Source organism: Neophocaena asiaeorientalis, unplaced genomic scaffold, assembly GCF_003031525.2.
Source record: "Neophocaena asiaeorientalis asiaeorientalis breed wild unplaced genomic scaffold, Neophocaena_asiaeorientalis_V1.1 scaffold124, whole genome shotgun sequence".
Classification (NCBI taxonomy): Eukaryota; Metazoa; Chordata; class Mammalia; order Artiodactyla; family Phocoenidae; genus Neophocaena; species Neophocaena asiaeorientalis.
Genome location: NW_020174135.1, coordinates 13,023,379 through 13,041,982, shown reverse-complemented (window position 1 = coordinate 13,041,982; position 18,604 = coordinate 13,023,379). Strand labels below are relative to the sequence as shown.

The 18,604-nt window shown below is 35.4% G+C and overlaps 1 protein-coding gene across 2 annotated transcripts in view; it reads right to left on the bottom strand.

Moving 5' to 3' along the window:
* Positions 1–18,604, bottom strand: part of PIGN (phosphatidylinositol glycan anchor biosynthesis class N) — a 102,237-nt gene that overhangs the window by 20,827 nt on the left and 62,806 nt on the right. For both annotated transcript variants that reach the window (XM_024754924.1, XM_024754925.1), the window contains exons 22-28: positions 17,796–17,898; positions 12,948–13,050; positions 10,944–11,030; positions 8,042–8,097; positions 7,671–7,746; positions 5,335–5,408; positions 1,738–1,780 (exon numbers count right to left, since the gene is read on the bottom strand). In XM_024754924.1, coding sequence (XP_024610692.1) covers positions 1,738–1,780; positions 5,335–5,408; positions 7,671–7,746; positions 8,042–8,097; positions 10,944–11,030; positions 12,948–13,050; positions 17,796–17,898 — 542 coding nt within the window. The remainder of the gene's footprint in view (positions 1–1,737; positions 1,781–5,334; positions 5,409–7,670; positions 7,747–8,041; positions 8,098–10,943; positions 11,031–12,947; positions 13,051–17,795; positions 17,899–18,604) is intronic.

Sequence of the window (18,604 nt, the reverse complement as noted above, 5' to 3'; positions counted from 1 at the left end):
TTAGACCACACATGGCTCTCTAAGTTAAACTCAGCAGTCTGATTCTTCATATAAAATTAATCAGAGAATTTAAATTCTCTTCTGTTAACATGTCTTTGTCTATTTGCCACTTTGTGAGCAAAACTGAAAGCTAATTTGTTCTAACATTATGTGTGGTCAATTTCAGAAATATATCCAGTTCAATACAACATAAAAATGTTCTCATCTGAATCAAGTGACTAGGAATCTGATTTGGGAAGTTACCCTAACAGTTGTGTCTCAGCACTTCCAGCATAAGATGTGTAGTGAAGAATTAACCCTATCTAAAGAGAGGTCTGGCCTTTACCTTCAGCTACTAGGAGGCGATTACTAGGTCCTGCCTGATAGGAGCGTTTTGCCTGCGGGACCTCAGCCACTGGACAGTCTAATAATGTGATTTATGTTCAGGGCTTTGGGCCGTGTGTTATCAGTTCTACCTCTAGAAGGACTGGAGATTAAAGGTTAGCCATGGGAACAATATACAATTGGGCTCCAATAAAAAGCCTGGACATCGAGGTTCTGGTGAGCCTGGCTGGCAGTACTCCATGTGCACTGTCACGCATGGCTGCCGGTAGAGCACGGCTGTCCCAGCTTCACGGCGAGAGTATGGCCAGACCTCCACATCTGGACCCCTTCTGGACTCTGCCCTCTGCGTTTCTTCCCTTGGCTGAGTTTAATCTGTCTCCTTTCCCTATAATAAGCCACACTTGTGGATATAACAGTCTTCAGTGAATTCTGTGAGTCCATCTAGTGAATTATCAAACCTTAGGGTAGTTTGGGGAACCCTCCTGAACTTGCAGGTGTAAAATGGGTTCATTTTGTTAATACATTACATACTAGAGGCCCACCTACCTGTTCCGCACTAGAACTCATTATTAGAGCTAGCATCTTGATAACATCATCCCACTCTGTTCCCTCTTTCGTTCCTTCCCTTCCTCCTCCCCTCTTTTTTCCTTTCTTTTTCAATCTGACAAAATGGTTAAAAATCAGCATTTCAAGTAGGAAAATGGTATATTACCTAAACCTAAAGTTAGCTTTTTCTGTTAACTTCCTATGGAAGTTTCATTTCAAATACAATGTACCATTGAAGACTATGTATAAAGTGACAGATTCTAATAAATCAAGTTAGAAGATTTCTGACACTCTAAGAAGAGCACTCTTACCACATTATAGGTCATATAAAAAGAAAGTAATTTATGTGTAAATTATGCCAGCACTTATAACTCAGTATGTAAAGAGTTCATGTACAGAAATGCATTCATATTTCACTTGATTAAATCAACTCATTGGGGGACTTCCCTGGTGGCACAGTGGTTGAGAATCTGCCTGCCAATGCAGGGGACACGGGTTCGAGCCCTGGTCCAGGAAGATCCCACATGCCACAGAGCAACTAAGCCCGTGCGCCACAACTACTGAGCCTGAGCTCTAGAGCCCACAAGTCACAACTACTGAGCCTGCGTGCCACAACTACTGAAGCTCACACACCTAGAGCCCGTGTTCCACAACAAAAGAAGCCACTGCAATGAGAAGCCCGCGCACCGCAACAAAGTGTAGCCCCCACTCACTGCAACTAGAGAAAGCCTGCGCACAGCAATGAAGACCCAATGCAGCCAAACGTACATAAATAAATAAATTAATATATATATATATATATTAAAAAATCAACTCATTGTTTAGCTTGTCAATCTTATTTATATTGAATATCCAGTAATGCCTTACCAAAGCCATGATGTCTGATATGTTGATAACTATGAGAAAAAGACTGGAAAAAAATAAAGAAAAAACACATGTAATACTGCAGACACATTTTAAAAGCACATTAAAATCAAAATGAAAATAATCAAATAATCTAACATTCTGTTATTAGTATTTCTGCTTCTGAAAATACTACATTTGACAAAGGCTCTTTTCACATTATCATGGACTACTGTCCCACAGTGATGGGCTAGACTTCAAAAATGTTATTTAACACTTTGAATATTTATTTCAATGGTATGAAAGGGACATGATAGAGAACAAACGTATGGACACCAAGGGGTGACAGTGGCAGGGGGGTGGGGGTGGTGTGATGAACTGGGAGATTGGGATTGACATATATACACTGATGTGTATAAAATTGATGACTAATAAGAACCTGCTGTGTAAAAAATAAAATTTAAAAAAGAAAGGGACATGAATTATGATTTTTTAAATTAAAGTTTTTATTTTAGATTATTATGGATTCACATGCAACTGCAAGAAATGATATAGAGGGAACCCATGTACCCTCTGCCCAGTTTCCCCCACTGGTAACATCTTACAAAGCTATAGCACAATATCACAACCAGGATACTGACATTGATTCTATCAAGATACAGAATGTTTCCATAATCACAAGGATCCTTCATGATACTCTTTTACAGCTACATCTATCCTCCTCTTGCTTACTCTCTGTCTAATCCCCAGTCCCTGGAAACCACTAATCTGTTCTCTGTTTGTATAATTTTGTTATTTCAGGAGTGTTGTACAAGTGGAATCATTTGAATCACTTATAACATTTTGGGATTGCCTTTTTCACTCAGCACAATTCTCCTGAGATTCATCTAAGGTTCTGTGTGTATCAATAGTTTGCTCCTTTTTATTGCCATTATACCACAGTTTGTTTAACCATTCAAGCACCAAAGGACATCAGGGTGGTTTCCAGTTTATGGCGATTACAAATAAGCTGCTATAAACATTTGTGTACAGTTTTTGTGCAAACACAAGTTTTCATTTCTCTAGGAAAAACAGCCGAGTGCAGTTACTGGATTATGTTGTTTGCGCAGTTTCATGTGAAACTGGATAACTCTTTTCAGAGTAGTTGTACTATTTTACATTTCCACCAGCAATTTCTTTGCATCCTCTGCAGCATTTGGTGATGTCACTATTTTTAATTTTTTGCTTCTTCATCATTATTTTGTCAGTTATAGATTTTACTCTGGGTGGTTTTACCTTTTTACAGTGTTATTTGTTGTTGTTTCTACCAAGTCTAATTTTTCCTGGGTCAAATTTTAGTGCTCTATGGAACCAAAAGGGGGACGTTCTTAAGTCAGTCTTGTGTATAAAAGAAATGTCACAATGTGTAGTAGTAGCCATTTCCAGTTTTATTTTGTGCTGATAACTTCTACCACTAATTTAGCACATAGGTTTTCAGTTTCTATTGTATGACAGCCACTGTTCTTGTTGCTGGTAAAACATTGGTGAACAGAGCCTACCATCTACTCAGGGAGACAAATAATAAATAGAATGTTTGTAATAACAATAAAATGTCATGTGGTGTTAAATGTCAGGAAGAAAAGTCAATTGATCGGGGGAGACCTCTATGAGGAGAAGACATTTGAGTAGAGACCTGTGTGAACAGAGTGAACCATGAAACTATATGAGTAAAGAGCACTGCAGGTAGAGAGAGTGTGGAACGTACAAAGGGCATGAGGTGAAAACGTGCATGGTGTATTTGAAGAACACCAAGAGGGTCAGCTTTAAGCAGAGTGTGCTAGCACAAGAGTTGTGGGAAATAAGGTTGGAGAGATAGATATGCAGGGGCCAGATCACATGGGGCCATTTAGGCCATAATTAGGACTTTAGAATTTTTCCTAGTTGTGACAAGAAGCCATTGGAAAGTTTTAAAGGCTCCTCTGTCTGTTGTATGGATAATAACTGTAGGAGGACAGGAGTAAAAGCAGGGAGATCAGCTAAGAGGCCCCTGAAGATGACTGATGATAGTGGGTTCGTGGAGGTGACTGAAAATGTGAATAGAAAGAAGAGACGATAACAGTGACATGTAGCGAGTGGATTTGGCAATGAGGGATGGATGGATTTGGGCTTGTGCGACGGATTAGAAAAAGAAAACAGGATGAGCAGCTAGAGTTCAACAGGAAGAAAGGGAATTGCTGGGTTCAATGTACGACATGTTAAGTTTGAGGGGTCAGTGTTATATTAGGGGGGAACGTCAGTGACTTGTAAAGGTTTAAAGGTCAAAAGAGAAGACATTTATAAAGCCACAACTTTGTCATCTTTGCCTCAGTTCTCTCCCTTTGTATTTAGTTTTTCATTGTAGAAAAACTAAATACTAAACAAACTAAATACTAAACGAACAAAACTAAAACTCTCCCTTTGTATTTAGTTTTTCATCGTACTAGTCTCAGGTTAAAATTACTACACACACACACACACACAAATACACGCACACATATACACACACATTTTGATGAGCCTTCTACTTCTCATCCCACATATCCCCAGCTCTTCTTAAACTTTAATTAAAAGCCCTTCTAAAAACTTGCATCTGTTAACAGAGATGTGAGAAAGTACATGTCACTTACTAGTTTTTTTTTTAATTGCATCTAAGTATCTTCTATGTGGTATTGACAAGGTATAAATGCTTTTAATGTTAAATTCATGTAAATATCCTGCAAAAATATACTAAATTAGTCTAGAAATGAGATTTCTACTATTTTTAAATAGTGCAAGAAAACCTTCTTATTATTATTATTATTATGGCAAATACATAATAATATGCTACACTTGGTTCTAGCTTAAATTCATCAAGAAGAACATGCAAATTTATGCTAATATTAGTTATTTCTTTCAGCATTGAATATTCCAGTTTGATTCAAGAATAACAAAACTGCTAAGAAGCTACACATTTATCTCGTGTCTTTCAGAGAGGCTGATCAATCCTGTGCCGATGACACAATTTCATTGCGTCCAAAAAGCAAAGAGTTGAGTTGACAGCTTCTCGACTGCTTAACACTGACTGCTCCAGAAATTCCTAGAAACTCAGAAAGGATACTTCCCATTCCATTTGCCAAAAGTGTAGAAATCAAGACTAAGAAACTATGTAAATTACTGACATCTAGAAGTTAATCTCAAGCCATGTAAAATGATATAATGTTAACACATTTGTCTAATACACATTTAAGAAATAATCCAAAAGAAAACAGAATGATATCCCTTGGAGTTTGTAGGCACAGTTATATCTACAATAAACAAGTTATTAACTACAAGAATTTAACGTTTATATTTTATAGTTTTCTAGGGGGGCTCTGCTCTAGCTTGAATAATATTCTAATAACATTTTATTGTTGAGAGAGCATATTATTCTGCTAGAGGCTCTAATCAACTAATTTCCTCTCATGACAACTGAATTCTGACTAAACGGGTGAAACATTTTTTTCTCATTTTTATAATAAATCTATGTTACTGTGTCTTAATAGCAATCACACAAAATACCCTCAAGTGTTAACTCTCATTTCCTAAAAACTAACAAATTCAATGTTTCTTAAACATTCATCTTACCTTTTTGATGATAACTGGGTAGTTAACTGAACAGCTTCAAAAGCACACATCACAAGAGCAAAGGGGATTAAAATCTGTTTAAAAGAACAACAAATGATGCCATGGGTAGCTGTAGCATTTGAAGAAATATTTCAATTTCTCAAAGTTTGTCTGTATTAGTGAAAAGCCAATGCTGAAATAAAACTGTGATACCAATGACATACAGAATGGTGACGAAAATGGATTTAAAAATCCATATCAACAGCATTTGTAGTATAAAAGATAACAACAAATATTTCAAATAAAGCCTATTCCAAATTTTTGTTCTATTTAATTCAGTATAATAATTAATGACCCAAATCAAATAAACTATGGAGCCTGATGATTTGATTCACAGATCCCTGAACTCATCTGGTTATTTGATACTACAACTCTATTAACATGATTTAGCTGCTTTACCATTGCTTGCTGTTGTTTTATTTTAATACTAATTTATTTCTGATTATAAAATTCATACTCTGTAAAAAAAAATGGAGAAAGGTATAATAAAATTTACACTGGTTGAAAAATCTATAATCCAGACGTAACACTGTTAATATTTTGAGATACTGCTTTCCAATGACCAATTAAAAAAAAAATACACACACACACACACAATGTCTAAACAAAGAGGGGAAGGAGAAAATATGGAAAAGAAATGATGTTCAAAACTGCATAAGACTCTTGTTCAAGCGAAGGCTACATGTAGTGAAGGCTACATGACTGAAACAGAGGTCCAGGAGAATTTTCACTTCCAGCCACATCAGTCAAAGAAAGTGACCAGGGCTTCCCTGGTGGCGCAGTGGTTAAGAATCTGCCTGCCAATGCAGGGGACACAGGTTCGAGCCCTGGTCCAGGAAGATCCCACATGCGGTGGAGCAACTAGGCCCGTGAGCCACAACTACTGAGCCTGTACTCTATTGAAGCCCATGTGCCTAGAGCCTGTGCTCTGCAACAAGAGAAGCCACCGCAAGGAGAAGCCCATGCACCACAACGAAGAATAGCCCCCACTTGTCTCAACTAGAGAAAGCCTGCGCGCAGCGGCGAAGACCCAACGCAGCCAAAAATAAATAAATTAAATAAATAATTTAAAAAAAAAAAAAGAAAGTGACCAAATATATTAGGTCAGTAAAGCTTACTGAATTAAGCTAGAGATTATAAGTCTAGCATTTAGTTTAAACTTCTATTTTTCTTTCTTTTTTTTTGCTTGTTTTTAATTAAAGGCCCATGATCTTTAACAGACTGAGAAAAGAACAACTACCTTTAAGAAAAATGTAAATAAATATTAAGGAAACTGTTAATACACATTTCAAAAGAATTCAGTAGAGAATGGGACATGAGAAAATGAACATCTTTTTTTTTAATTTAATATTTTTATTTATGTATTTATTTGGCTGTGCCGGGTCTTAGCTGCGGCATGCGAACTCTTAGTTGCAGCATGTGGGACCTAGCTCCCCGACCAGGGATTGAACCCAGAGCCCCCTGCATTGGGAGGGTGGAGTCCCAGCCACCGGACCACCAGGGAAGTCCCTGAACATCGTTTTTAACACTTCTTAAAATTACATTTGTATTAGTGCAGTAACAAAAAAAAGGATATTAATCCGTTAATAAACACGTACTTTAACAATTATTACTTATGTGATCTGAATAGAAGGCAATCAGATTTTAGGCAGATATTAGTTCCTTTATTTAAACAAATATATACGAAGTACATAAAATGTGCCAGGCACTATGGTAGAGGGAATAAGACAAGCTTAATGATCCTAGAGAAAAAGGGAAAGAGCATGAATTACATTCTATTGGAGAGTCTGAACCCTTGGAAAGCTGATAATTTGTCATTATCTTAGAACCCTCAGTACCCAGCTGGTGCTCATAAGCCTTCAACGACATGTTTATTGAATGAATAAATCAGTTCTAAGTACAGGGATTATGAGAAAAAATGATAACATGTTGGCAGTCTTGGGGGTGGGGAACATCAGTTCAGGGAGCCTTTGATCTTGAGGAGCAAGGCAGTTTTGATCCACCCTTCACTCCCCACAGGCTTTAATCACCTTTGATAGGACTTCCTGGGACTAACAGCCTCTCTACTTTTTTGAAGTTAAATGGGCTTAGGAGTAAAGTAAAAAGATTAACTATATTTTGAAGTAAAAGCTAAAGTGTCTGACTTCCCATTCAACAGTGTCTGAGAAGGTATCTTCTTTCCATGCGACTTAACTCTGTCACTTTATAATCTTAATGTCGCATGTTACATAATCTTAATTGTCACAATTAGTTCATAATCTTATAAATCAATATCTTAAGAAAATAAGAAAACCAACCTTCCACATCATCAGGGCTCCCATCATGTAAGGACTAAACACGGTCAGAAAGCAATAGACAGAGGCAAGATCAAAGCTAAGGAATCAACAAAAAGAAAACGGAGTTTAGAATTCACATTGTAACTTTAAAAGAACGTTCTTCTAAAAAGCATGTTTAAACTAATTTTCTGAAACCTACTCTTACTAAAGCACAAGTATACATTGTCTCAAGAACTATTATAAAATCAGTAAAACGAATGAGATAGATTTGTATGTGCCCATACATACCAATTTTCAAAATACATCCTTCAGTGTAAAAAGCAAGGTACAGAACAAAATCCCTATTTGTATTATTTTCTGGTTATACATATGCTGTTTTTATTTTAAATTACCTGTTAATAGAAGCTATATTCCCAGTTCCAAAAAAGGCTGTCATTAAGAAGAAAACCTAAATAGAGTCAAGGAAATGCCAAAACAAGTCAGAATTCATAAAAGTTCTTTTTCATTGAGAAAAGATATACCTATTCTACCATGAGGGTAATTTGCTTTTCTACTTGTACATTTGATCATAAATTGTTGTAAATGAGTGTTCCACTGTATCTCCTTGTGAAGGCATTTGGAAAGCAGCAGACGGAACAAGCAATGTACTAAGAACAACGAGGCATGGGAGGTCATCCTTGTCACTAGTAACCTTGGGAAGGTTACTATTTTCCTTGCCTCTAACATAAACAGTTGGATTACTGTTATTTGTAGTTGGCTGCTAATGATTAAAAAAAAAGCGATAGACATTTTCAGCTGAAATACGACGATTTCATTTCATACATGCTCGCTGTGTGCCCACTACATGTGAAACGTGCCAGGTTCTTTGAAAGGCTTAGGAAGAAATAAGATATCATGTTTTAAAATAATTCAATAGAGAATGAGAAAGAGTAAACATCTTTTTGACATTTCTTAAACTTACATTTGTAATAGTGCAGTAATAAAAAGTAGGTATTAATTATATTGGGGTCTAAGAACTTACTGCTAGTAAAGTATTTAAAATAGTGCCTGGCCCACTGAAAGGGCTCGATAAATGTTAGTTACTTTATTATCATAAACACATACACAAAAATGGTACAGACACACTAAAAAGGAAGTATGAATCAAGGCAAATTTCAGTGAAAAAGTGGCATTTGCGTTGGTAACTTGAGCCTTAAATATATTAATTTTTCCATGCATTCAACCAGTCAACTAACCAAGCAAGATTTATCATCTAGTACATGTCAGAGGCAGAGCTAGGCACTAAGAATATAAATATAAATAAAATAGTTTAAAGTGCTCATATGGTGACTAAGATTATGATGATATGTAGAAGTATATAAGATGAATTTAAAGGTAAACAGTGGGAAATAAATGATGTAGTCAAGGACTTCCCTAGCGATCCAGTGGTTAAGACTCCATGCTTCCAACGCAGGGGGTGCGGGGTTCAATCCCTGGTCAGGGAACTAAGATCCCACATGCCACACAGTGCAGACAAAAGAAAAAAATAAATAAAATGATGTAGTCAAGAAACAGTCAACAGGTGTGATAGAAGCTGAGCGTTTACTGAAGGGTACAGTGAAAGACGAAGCAAGGAATGCAGATGGGTGGCATATTAATAAAAAACCTTGAACTTTATTGTGGAGACAATGAAGAGCTGGCAAGAATTTTAGGTGAGTAATATAAATAAGAAATACCAATAACAGTGAGATATTTGGACCAGGGATACAAATAATTAGAGGCAGGAAATTCAGTTAGGAAGCTCTCAGTAGTCTATGTTGGGGACAAGGAAAGTCTGAACCAGTGTGGTTAGAGTGGAAATGGAGAAGGAGGGGAGACCACGGAACTTTAAAACTGGACAGGGAGTTGTTAAATATGACAAGTTTGATGCCCTGGGTAGCTGGGAGCATGGTGATGCCATTAAATGAGATGAGACCTGGCAGAGAGTGATTTTGGAGAGGGGTGGACAGTCATTAGTCAGTGTGGACATATATCTGGTGATGCCCAGCAGGATGTTGGACGTATGACTCTTAAGGTCAGAGAGGTCAGGGCTGGAGAAGAAGATCTTAGAGTTGTTTGTACAGAGGTGTCAGTCAAAGCTATAGGAGAGGATGACATTACCCAGGCACAATTAGAGGAGAAGGTTAATGATAGAGCTTGGAGAAAAACATACATGGTTCAAGAGCAAAGGAAGAGTAAGTTTCCATGAAGGAGAACAGAGATGGTGTAAAAAGCTGAGAAGAGAACCTGGATCATGTTCTGGATGTCAAAGGAAAAGAAAGAGAAAAATCAATTGAGTTGAATGTTGTAAGAGTGGTCAAGTAAAACTGAACAGATTAGACTGTGCACTCAGCAAGGCCCTGCAGACCACGAGAGGACAACTTCAGCAGAGACATTTGACAAATACTGAAGAGGTACTGTGTGACAGGCACTGGTCAAGGCTTGAGGATATAGTACATAAATGGGGAGGAAATGGTAGCAGCAAGGAGCTTGGTAGTAGACACAGAGGACAAGATGAAATTATAATTTAGGGAGATGCAGGGTTCAAAGGAAGAAGTGTTTTATTAGTATAGGCTGAGTGGAAGGAATCTGCAAAGACAGAAAGCAAAATTGAGAGTGAAGGCAAGAGGTAGAGGAGAGAATAAGAACATTTATTTTCTGGACCTATAAGGTCCAGACTCCACCATGGTAAGTTCAAAGGAAATATCTCCCTATGAGTTTTTTCAACCCAGTCAGCCAGCCTTCCCAAAGTGAGACTTTATTCTGTCACATTGTCTTACAAAACTCTAATACAAATAACTTTCACACAATATTGCCTCTGATGTGATCCAAAAACCTTGTGGGACAGATGTTATATAACATGAGTATAGTATAAAATACACATAAAAAGATACAAACCTAACTCATAATAGTGGTTTCTTCTGGATGAGGGAAATTAGTTTGGAGTTGGAAGTTGAAAGGAGACTGTCTTTAGCTGTAATATTTTAATTTTTTAAAATGTGTGACATATGTGACAAAATATTAGTTGTTGATATCTTGGATGGCAGGAATACACATATATACATTTGTTTGTTATATCATTCTTTATGCTTTTCTATGGTTTCAGAATTTTTTTGAAGTGTAAACTATATGAGAAAATTATGGTTGGGAGGGCAGTTAAATGGCCTCCAAGGTAATACCACTACCAAATGACAGGCAGAAACCCCTCCCACTTCTTCTTACTCCATTAAATGGGAGGTCGCAGTGCCTTAAAACAGAAGTCCATAAAAAGGATACAAGGAAAAAGGCCCTACGGATGTCATCCAGATAGAGTTCTCGAAACTGGGTTATATCAGTATTATAGGTGAATTGGATACTGGAGACCTATGAAATAAGAAGAAATTTATAAATGCACAATAACAGTTTGCTTACTTCTACCCTCAAAAGCAAACTTACCATCAAAGTTACAATAGCTAGAAAGATAACTTGTACTGACAAGAAAACAAACAAAAACAAATAACTCTTTTCCTATAGCTTAATTTCACCTTAATAACATCTGCCGAAAGGTAAAATATACTGTTAATAATATACTGAACAGAGTTGTAGTATTGCCATATGTGTAATAAAAGTGAGAACTGGGCTTTTTATTATCCTGTATAAATGCTTCACTTTTAAATCCCTATATAATTTTTCCCTTTTCTGACATCTGATTTCTCAGTGTCCCGATCTTCTCAAACTCAAGTATTGTATGATATTAAAAAGCACGGTAAATTAAATATTTTTCTGTTTTTTTGTTCTTCTGTTAACTCATTTCCAGAGAAATTATTTTCTCTCTATAAAAAAGCAATATATTTCTGTCCTGGTAAAATAAAAAGCCTCTCAATTCCAATATGATGGATGCACTCTTGCTTAATCCCCCTTTTTCCACAAAAGAAAAACTCATGGATAAGTTTAAAGGGAGACTTTCCCTATCTCCCACTTCCCATGTAACTTTCTGTTAAGTTCTTGGGATACTTTAATCCTCTTTTCTAGAAAAAGACATATCTGCTTTCAGTTAAAATATAGAATTTAGGGCTTCCCTGTTGGCGCAGTGGTTGAGAGTTCACCTGCCGATGCAGGGGACATGGGTTCGTGCCCCGGTCTGGGAAGCTCCCACGTGCCACGGAGTGGCTGGGCCCGTGAGCCATGGCCGCTGAGCCTGCGCGTCCGGAGTCTGTGCTCCACAACGGGAGAGGCCACACCAGTGAGAGGCCCACGGGAGAGGCCACAACAGTGAGAGGCCCGTGTACCACACAAAAAAAAAGAATTTAAAAAATAACACAATAAACCTCATTTTTAATTTAATAATATTTAATTATTAAAATTTTGAATATTTAATACTAAGGACAGTCTGACCATTTACTTGAATCTGATCAAAACTTCTTTTCATGTATTGTTTTAATATTCCAGGACTGAAAGTTAAAAACCAGTAATTACTCAATATACTTCAATAAAGTTTCTTCTTTATTGAAATTGTTTATTCTAAAACATCAAGTACTCTTTGTGAACTCAACTAGAACCAGTTAAGGATGAATCAATGGATCAACTATGAAGGTATTTTCCTGCAATACTTCTTTTATCTGACCTCAGTAAAATTGTAAATATTTTATCACCAATTTCTTATAATTATCTTCAGTTCTGAAATAAAGGCAAGAGACATCAATTAGCTCTCTAGCTCAGCATGATAAAGGTGTCCTTAATATCCTTAATATCTGGTTGGCTTTTAGCCAATTCAAAGTATATTACGTTGAATAAACAGTCTAAGATTTGGACTGAGGCCATGATCACTAAGGTGACAGAATAAGCATTTTGGATTAGAATGACTAGAAAGAGAAAAATAACGCTGGAACACAAATGTCACTTTATGATCAAATTCATAAACTGAAGTGTGATAACATAAGTATTATTCCAATGAAAATAAACTGAAGGAAAGAAAAATTAGATGTGAAAACAAAGGCAAACAAGATAAAGAACATTCTTTCTCCAGTATTCTTTCACCTATATTAGTGCTTTTTTGCATCAGAGATTCTCAAATAATCTCTAAGAAAAGCCCAACCCATATAATGCCTATGAAACAATAAAATCATGCTTTTCTGTTGTAAGTGAAAATTTCCTTACAAACTGTTTGACTTAATTATTAATGCCTCAAGTACTGTAAATTTTTAAGTAGAATTTTTGATGAAATAACATTGCAACCTCCTTATAGGATAGAGAATATTCTAATATTCTTAAATAAATGCAAGAATGATTTTGACAAGCTACCTTCTGTTTACAGAAAACAACAGATTGTGGCAGGGTTTCTTGTTCCATGTGTATCCAGACAAACATCAAACATGACAACACTAATGGGAAGAGAGCTTCATACCTAAGGGGTGGGGGGTGTGAGGTGGAAGTGGGAGGGTAGAAAAGAAAAAAACATTAAATAAAAATGCAAATTTATAATACTAATAGGTCTTTCTCAAAATTAAAACAATCTTGATAATACTTCTAAGTTACAACATCACAAAATTTAAATTTTTTAGGCTTTCCAGAAGAAGAAAATAGGAAAGGAAAGTAACATTTAAATATCAACTCTAACACCACCTTTTGAAATTTATCAGATCTTGAGATCATTACATGTTTAAAATAGTAGAGATATTTAAAATTCATTCATGAGGTAAATGACAGAAATACACAAAAAAGAAAGAAAGCATAAGACAAAGGTAAAAAGACAATTCCTGAGTTAAAATGATTAATATACAGAGAAAAAGAGCAAGACAAACATCCCAAATTTTTAAAAAATTGGGTGCAATAAGGGAATATAAACCTCTCAAAAAGAAAAAAAAAGAGCCAATAAATCCATAAAAGTGTCTGACCATATTGATAACTGATATAGAAATTATAAAATAGATGCCATAGTCACATAATATTTACCCATATTAAAAAAAATGTCAACAAGAGTATAATGAAAAAGGAACTCTCATACTCTCTACTTAGGAATAAACACTTCCTGGAAGGCAATCTAATACTATGCATCAAGAATCTAAAAAATATTCATATAGTATAATCTAATAATGTCACTTCTAGGAATTCACCCTGAGAAAATAATCAGACATATACACTATGATTCCCATCTGAAGATGTTTGTTACAATATTGTTTACAGAAGAGAAAAACAAGAAAACAGCTTAATATCCACAGGGGATTTTAGTTAAATAATGTATGGTACATCTTTAGGCTGGCGTACAATGCGGACATTAAAATGTGGACAAAGGAGAAACGTTCATGAAATAATGCAGTGACAGATACTTTTCCTAACCCTTTTCTGCTCTAGTTTAAGATAAGTGTTTCGGGGCTTCCCTGGTGGCGCAGTGGTTGAGAGTCTGCCTGCCGATGCAGGGGACACGAGTTCGTGCCCCGGTCCGGGAAGATCCCACATGCCGTGGAGCAGCTGGGCCCATGAGCCATGGCCGCTGAGCCTGCGCGTCCGGAGGCTGTGCTCCGCAATGGGAGAGGCCACAACAGTGAAAGGCCCGCGTACCGCAAAAAAAAAAAAAAAAAAAAAAAAGATAAATGCTTCACCTTTGTAATCCCCAAAACACTCTACATATGACAGCAGTTATCAAACTATTTTAATCACATGTTTACTAATATGCATTCCCCACTAGTTTGGAAAATCTTTGACTGGGTCAGTCTTTTCACCACTACAGGCCCCCTCATAATAAGTATTTGTTGATTGGAAGTTACAAAACAAAATCAAGCAAACCAAATTAAAACAAAAAAACCTGTATTTCTCTTTCAACTTTTTCAACTACTGAACTCTATTCCATATTGCGCTATTTCCTAAACATGAGAAAGCAAAAGAAACAAAATGCTTTAAACTCTAACACCGATCATAAAACTAAAACACTGAAGATCAGGCAGAAGAAAACGTTCAGGTTTGAGAAAGCATACACAAATCACTTGGTATATAAGACTTAGGACGCCCCAGGATATGAACAGACAACACATATGTGAGAAAATATTATTAGTAAAACAAGTGCAGAAAAATGTATCAACACAAAGCTGCACTATTTTTGGCCTACTAAAATAGCATTTGATATTCTTATTTAAAAATGAAAATACCAAATACTGTGAAGGATATGATGAAGTAGGCCCCCTCATAGGTCGTTGGTAATATTATAAGCTGGCACTGTTCTTAAGACAAAAGTAAAAAAAAATTCATATTTTACGGCCCACCTATACTACAACTGAGAAGTGAAAAAAGGAAATAATCTAACTATATAAAAGGCTTATGCATAAAAACAAAACTCAAAACATTATTTATAATAATAAAAACTGTAAATAAAGTGACCAAAAAATACAGGAAAAATCAAGGTGCAGCCATGTCATAGAATATTAAAAATCTATTAAAATGATGGTTAGGGGCTTCCCTGGTGGCGTAGTGGTTGAGAGTAAAAAAAAAAAAAAAAAAAATGATGGTTAGGAAGCCTATAAGCCAACTAGGAAAATGCTTCTAAAATAAAGTAGAGGGACTTCCCTGGTGACGCATTGGTTAAGAATCTTCCTGCCAATGCAGGGGACACGGGTTCGATCCCTGGTCTGGGAAGATCCCACATGCCAGGGAGCAGCTAAGCCTGCGTGCCACAACTACTAAAGCCCATGCCCCTAGAGCCCGTCTGCAACAAGAAAAGCCACTGCAATGAGAAGCCCAAGCACCGCAACGAAGAGTAGTCCCCACTCAATACAACTAGAGAAAGTCCGCATGCTGCAGAAAAGACCCAACACAACCATAAATAAATAAAAATAAAATAAAAATTTAAAAACATTAAAAATAAAATACAGCAAAGTAGAAAATAAAGATATAAAATAGTACATGGACTATGATTAATACTGTGTTAAAAAGATAAATACAGAGCTAAGACTGGAAGGGAATATGTCAGAACATCAATAGGAGGAGTAGGGTTAATAGATGATTTTTCTTCCTTATTCCTACTCTTCAAAATGTGATTATACTATGTTTACAATGATTTAAAAAAATTGAAAAAGAAAGAATTAGAATGCCTGTATCCTAACCATTCTTGAAAATTTAGTTCAATTTCCACATGAGTCCTTGATGGCACCAGTTCAGCTCCCTTACCCAAACCCTGTCTCTAGTCATTCTTTATACCACATAATTCACAACTTAAATTATGATAACTTAATTGTTGCATTTTGTAATTGCCTAACATTGTAAAATAGAGTACATATTTTATAGCCGCTTACAACTCTATTATACACCTGGGGTACACTAATTGTTCTAACTGTATGTCTGTCTAGTGTTCAGGACACTAGAAATGTGAAAAAAAACTTGGCTAATTGAATCAAGAAAGCGTACTCTCTGAGCAAAATACAAAGAAAAAAACCCCATGATTTTTAAAATATTTGCACTTATATATGAAATTATTCTTTCCTAATATGTAAAAACATAAATTCCATAGTTCTACAAATAGTGCTACAGATTTACTTCTTTTCAAAAACTATAAAATAAAATTTTTGTAAAATGTAGATGAATAAATCTGATAAAGACAATCTTCTTATGGGACTTTATTTCTTTAGAGAACCAATATCTCATATAAAGTCTGTATAACTGAATTAATAAACTGAAATACCAATAAAATGTCATCATGGGCTCAGAGTGTACATAATAAAACCTTTCTAAATTAGGATCTGCTAGTTTGGTCTCTGTGCAAATTGAACAGGGCTGAAAAGACATTTAGGTTGTATTATATTTTGTTAAGCAAAGGGATAATATAATCAAAATTTTGGAGGAAAATGTTTATAACCAACTAAAGAGAACTATTTTCAAGTATTATAATAGCTTCCATCTGCATAAAAATAATTAAATGCTGACTAAAAATAAATCTTCTTTATTCATTTAATCAAGGGTGCATTGTTAGAAGTAGGATTGCTATTATTGTACTTTTGTAAAGTAATGAAACTGCATTTCTTTTAAATATCCTATAATTCTGACTATTCACTTATTTACATGGAGAACCCTCCAGGTCATCCAAAAATAGTGACGTGGAATGATAACAGGTGGACTATGTTTTGCAAAACTGATGTGACACTGGAAAATGTACTAACTGAAATTATTAGACTGCTCTTTAAGGCTACCTCTGTCTAATTTTTTTTTGCAAAGGTAAATATACTTTCTGATGTTGGGTAATATATTTCTTAATACATTCATTAATAAGGTCATATTTATTATTCTGATTTTAGGTGTGTTTTTTCACTTTTTAGATTTCTTAAATTAAATGTGCTTAAATGTGCACAATGTAAATCCCTAGGTTTATTCTAACTGGGATAAAGATCCTATATTTGGACCAAATTTTGAAACTGTCTGAGTGGTGGTTATTCGATTTGTCTGCTCTATTCAGTGTTTATTATAAAGTTCATATTTCTCACCCTCATGAAGATTTAAGTAAAGATGAAATAAATTTCAAAAGCAAGTGAAGAACTCTTTTCTTCAAAGTAGATGGGAGAGTATGTCATTGTTCTCACTGATTTCTAGAGAACGCTTCAGAATCCAACCCAAATCAAGCTGTTCTTTTTTGGTTTTGTTTTACAAGAAAATTCTAATCTTCAATGAAAATGTTTAACTTTTTAACAGTTTACCTTTTGGGAAAATATTCTAAAAGGTTTCTGAATCAAAAGAAATATCTGGACTATGACATATGTAGGAGTAAAAATAAAATATTATACTCAAAGAAGAATGAACAAATCAAAACATAATTTAAAGTGCATGAAAGGAATGCAACAAAGACTAAAATTCTTATAAGTCATTGTTTGAGGCTTAAAATTCCTCCACAATCTATCAGAACTCTCTAACACTGTAGGTAAGCAATATTTAAGCAACTTCAGGAAATAAACAGAAACACAAAGACTATAGGCAATACTGTGAAAATGATAAGAAAAAGAAAACTGAAGATTACAGATCAAGTCACATACAGTTTTTACAGAGGAAAAATACTTATAATTTATTCCTCAAGATTCACGTATTTTTCATTTCCAGAGGTTAAATACTCAGAGAAATGTCAATATGTCATTTAAAACTTGCTACTAAAAATTAAAATTTAAAAACAGTTTATACCCTGTGCTTAGAAGTAGGTAGGTCGACATTGAGGAAACAAGAATGCTAAACAGCCGATCAAAGAGAATCAGAGGACTCAGCAGAGGCATGACGAAGGAAGAGGCTGCAATAAAACACATGTGGGTAGTGTTAGTACAAGCGACACAGGGTATGTTGAGTCTAAAGCACTGAGTACTCTATTATCATTTATAGCATTTATTATTTGTGTGATATTTAAAATGAAGCCACATTTGCCCTACTCATTTTTGTAAGAAATTTGAAACTTCACATTTTTAATTAAAATTACATTTCACCATTTTAACCACAATTTTTTTCAGATTTTCCCAATTTATATTCAGCCTTGCTCACTGTAATAACTCTTAAATAATTTGTCATTTTCTAATGTAAATAATAAAAAAAAATTACTCAAGATTCAGCAACTTTTCTCCTAATTAAACATTTAGTTCAAAGACAACTTATTCCCCAGAAATTGATTTTTCCTAAACACTCCCTCCTCCAAGTTTTCCCACTGCAAAGTATGCATTGAGAGTTGTAGTGTGCCAGTTAGAAAATTAGAGACAGGAGACAAGGACTTCACCACACATGACAGTTGTAATAAGAGTAATCCAAATAAGTGAAGTAATCTTTCTTCTCAATATTAGAAAGCAACTACTTCAGTGGGAGAAGAGCAAATAAATTGGGGGGGGGGGTAGCAAAACATAAACTCCCCAATCTTTATTTTGGAAAGAAAATGTGTATAATTTCCTAATCCTCCTGGCTAGGATGGCAATATGCGTGGAATGAAATGCTCTAAAGTATGAAGACAGATA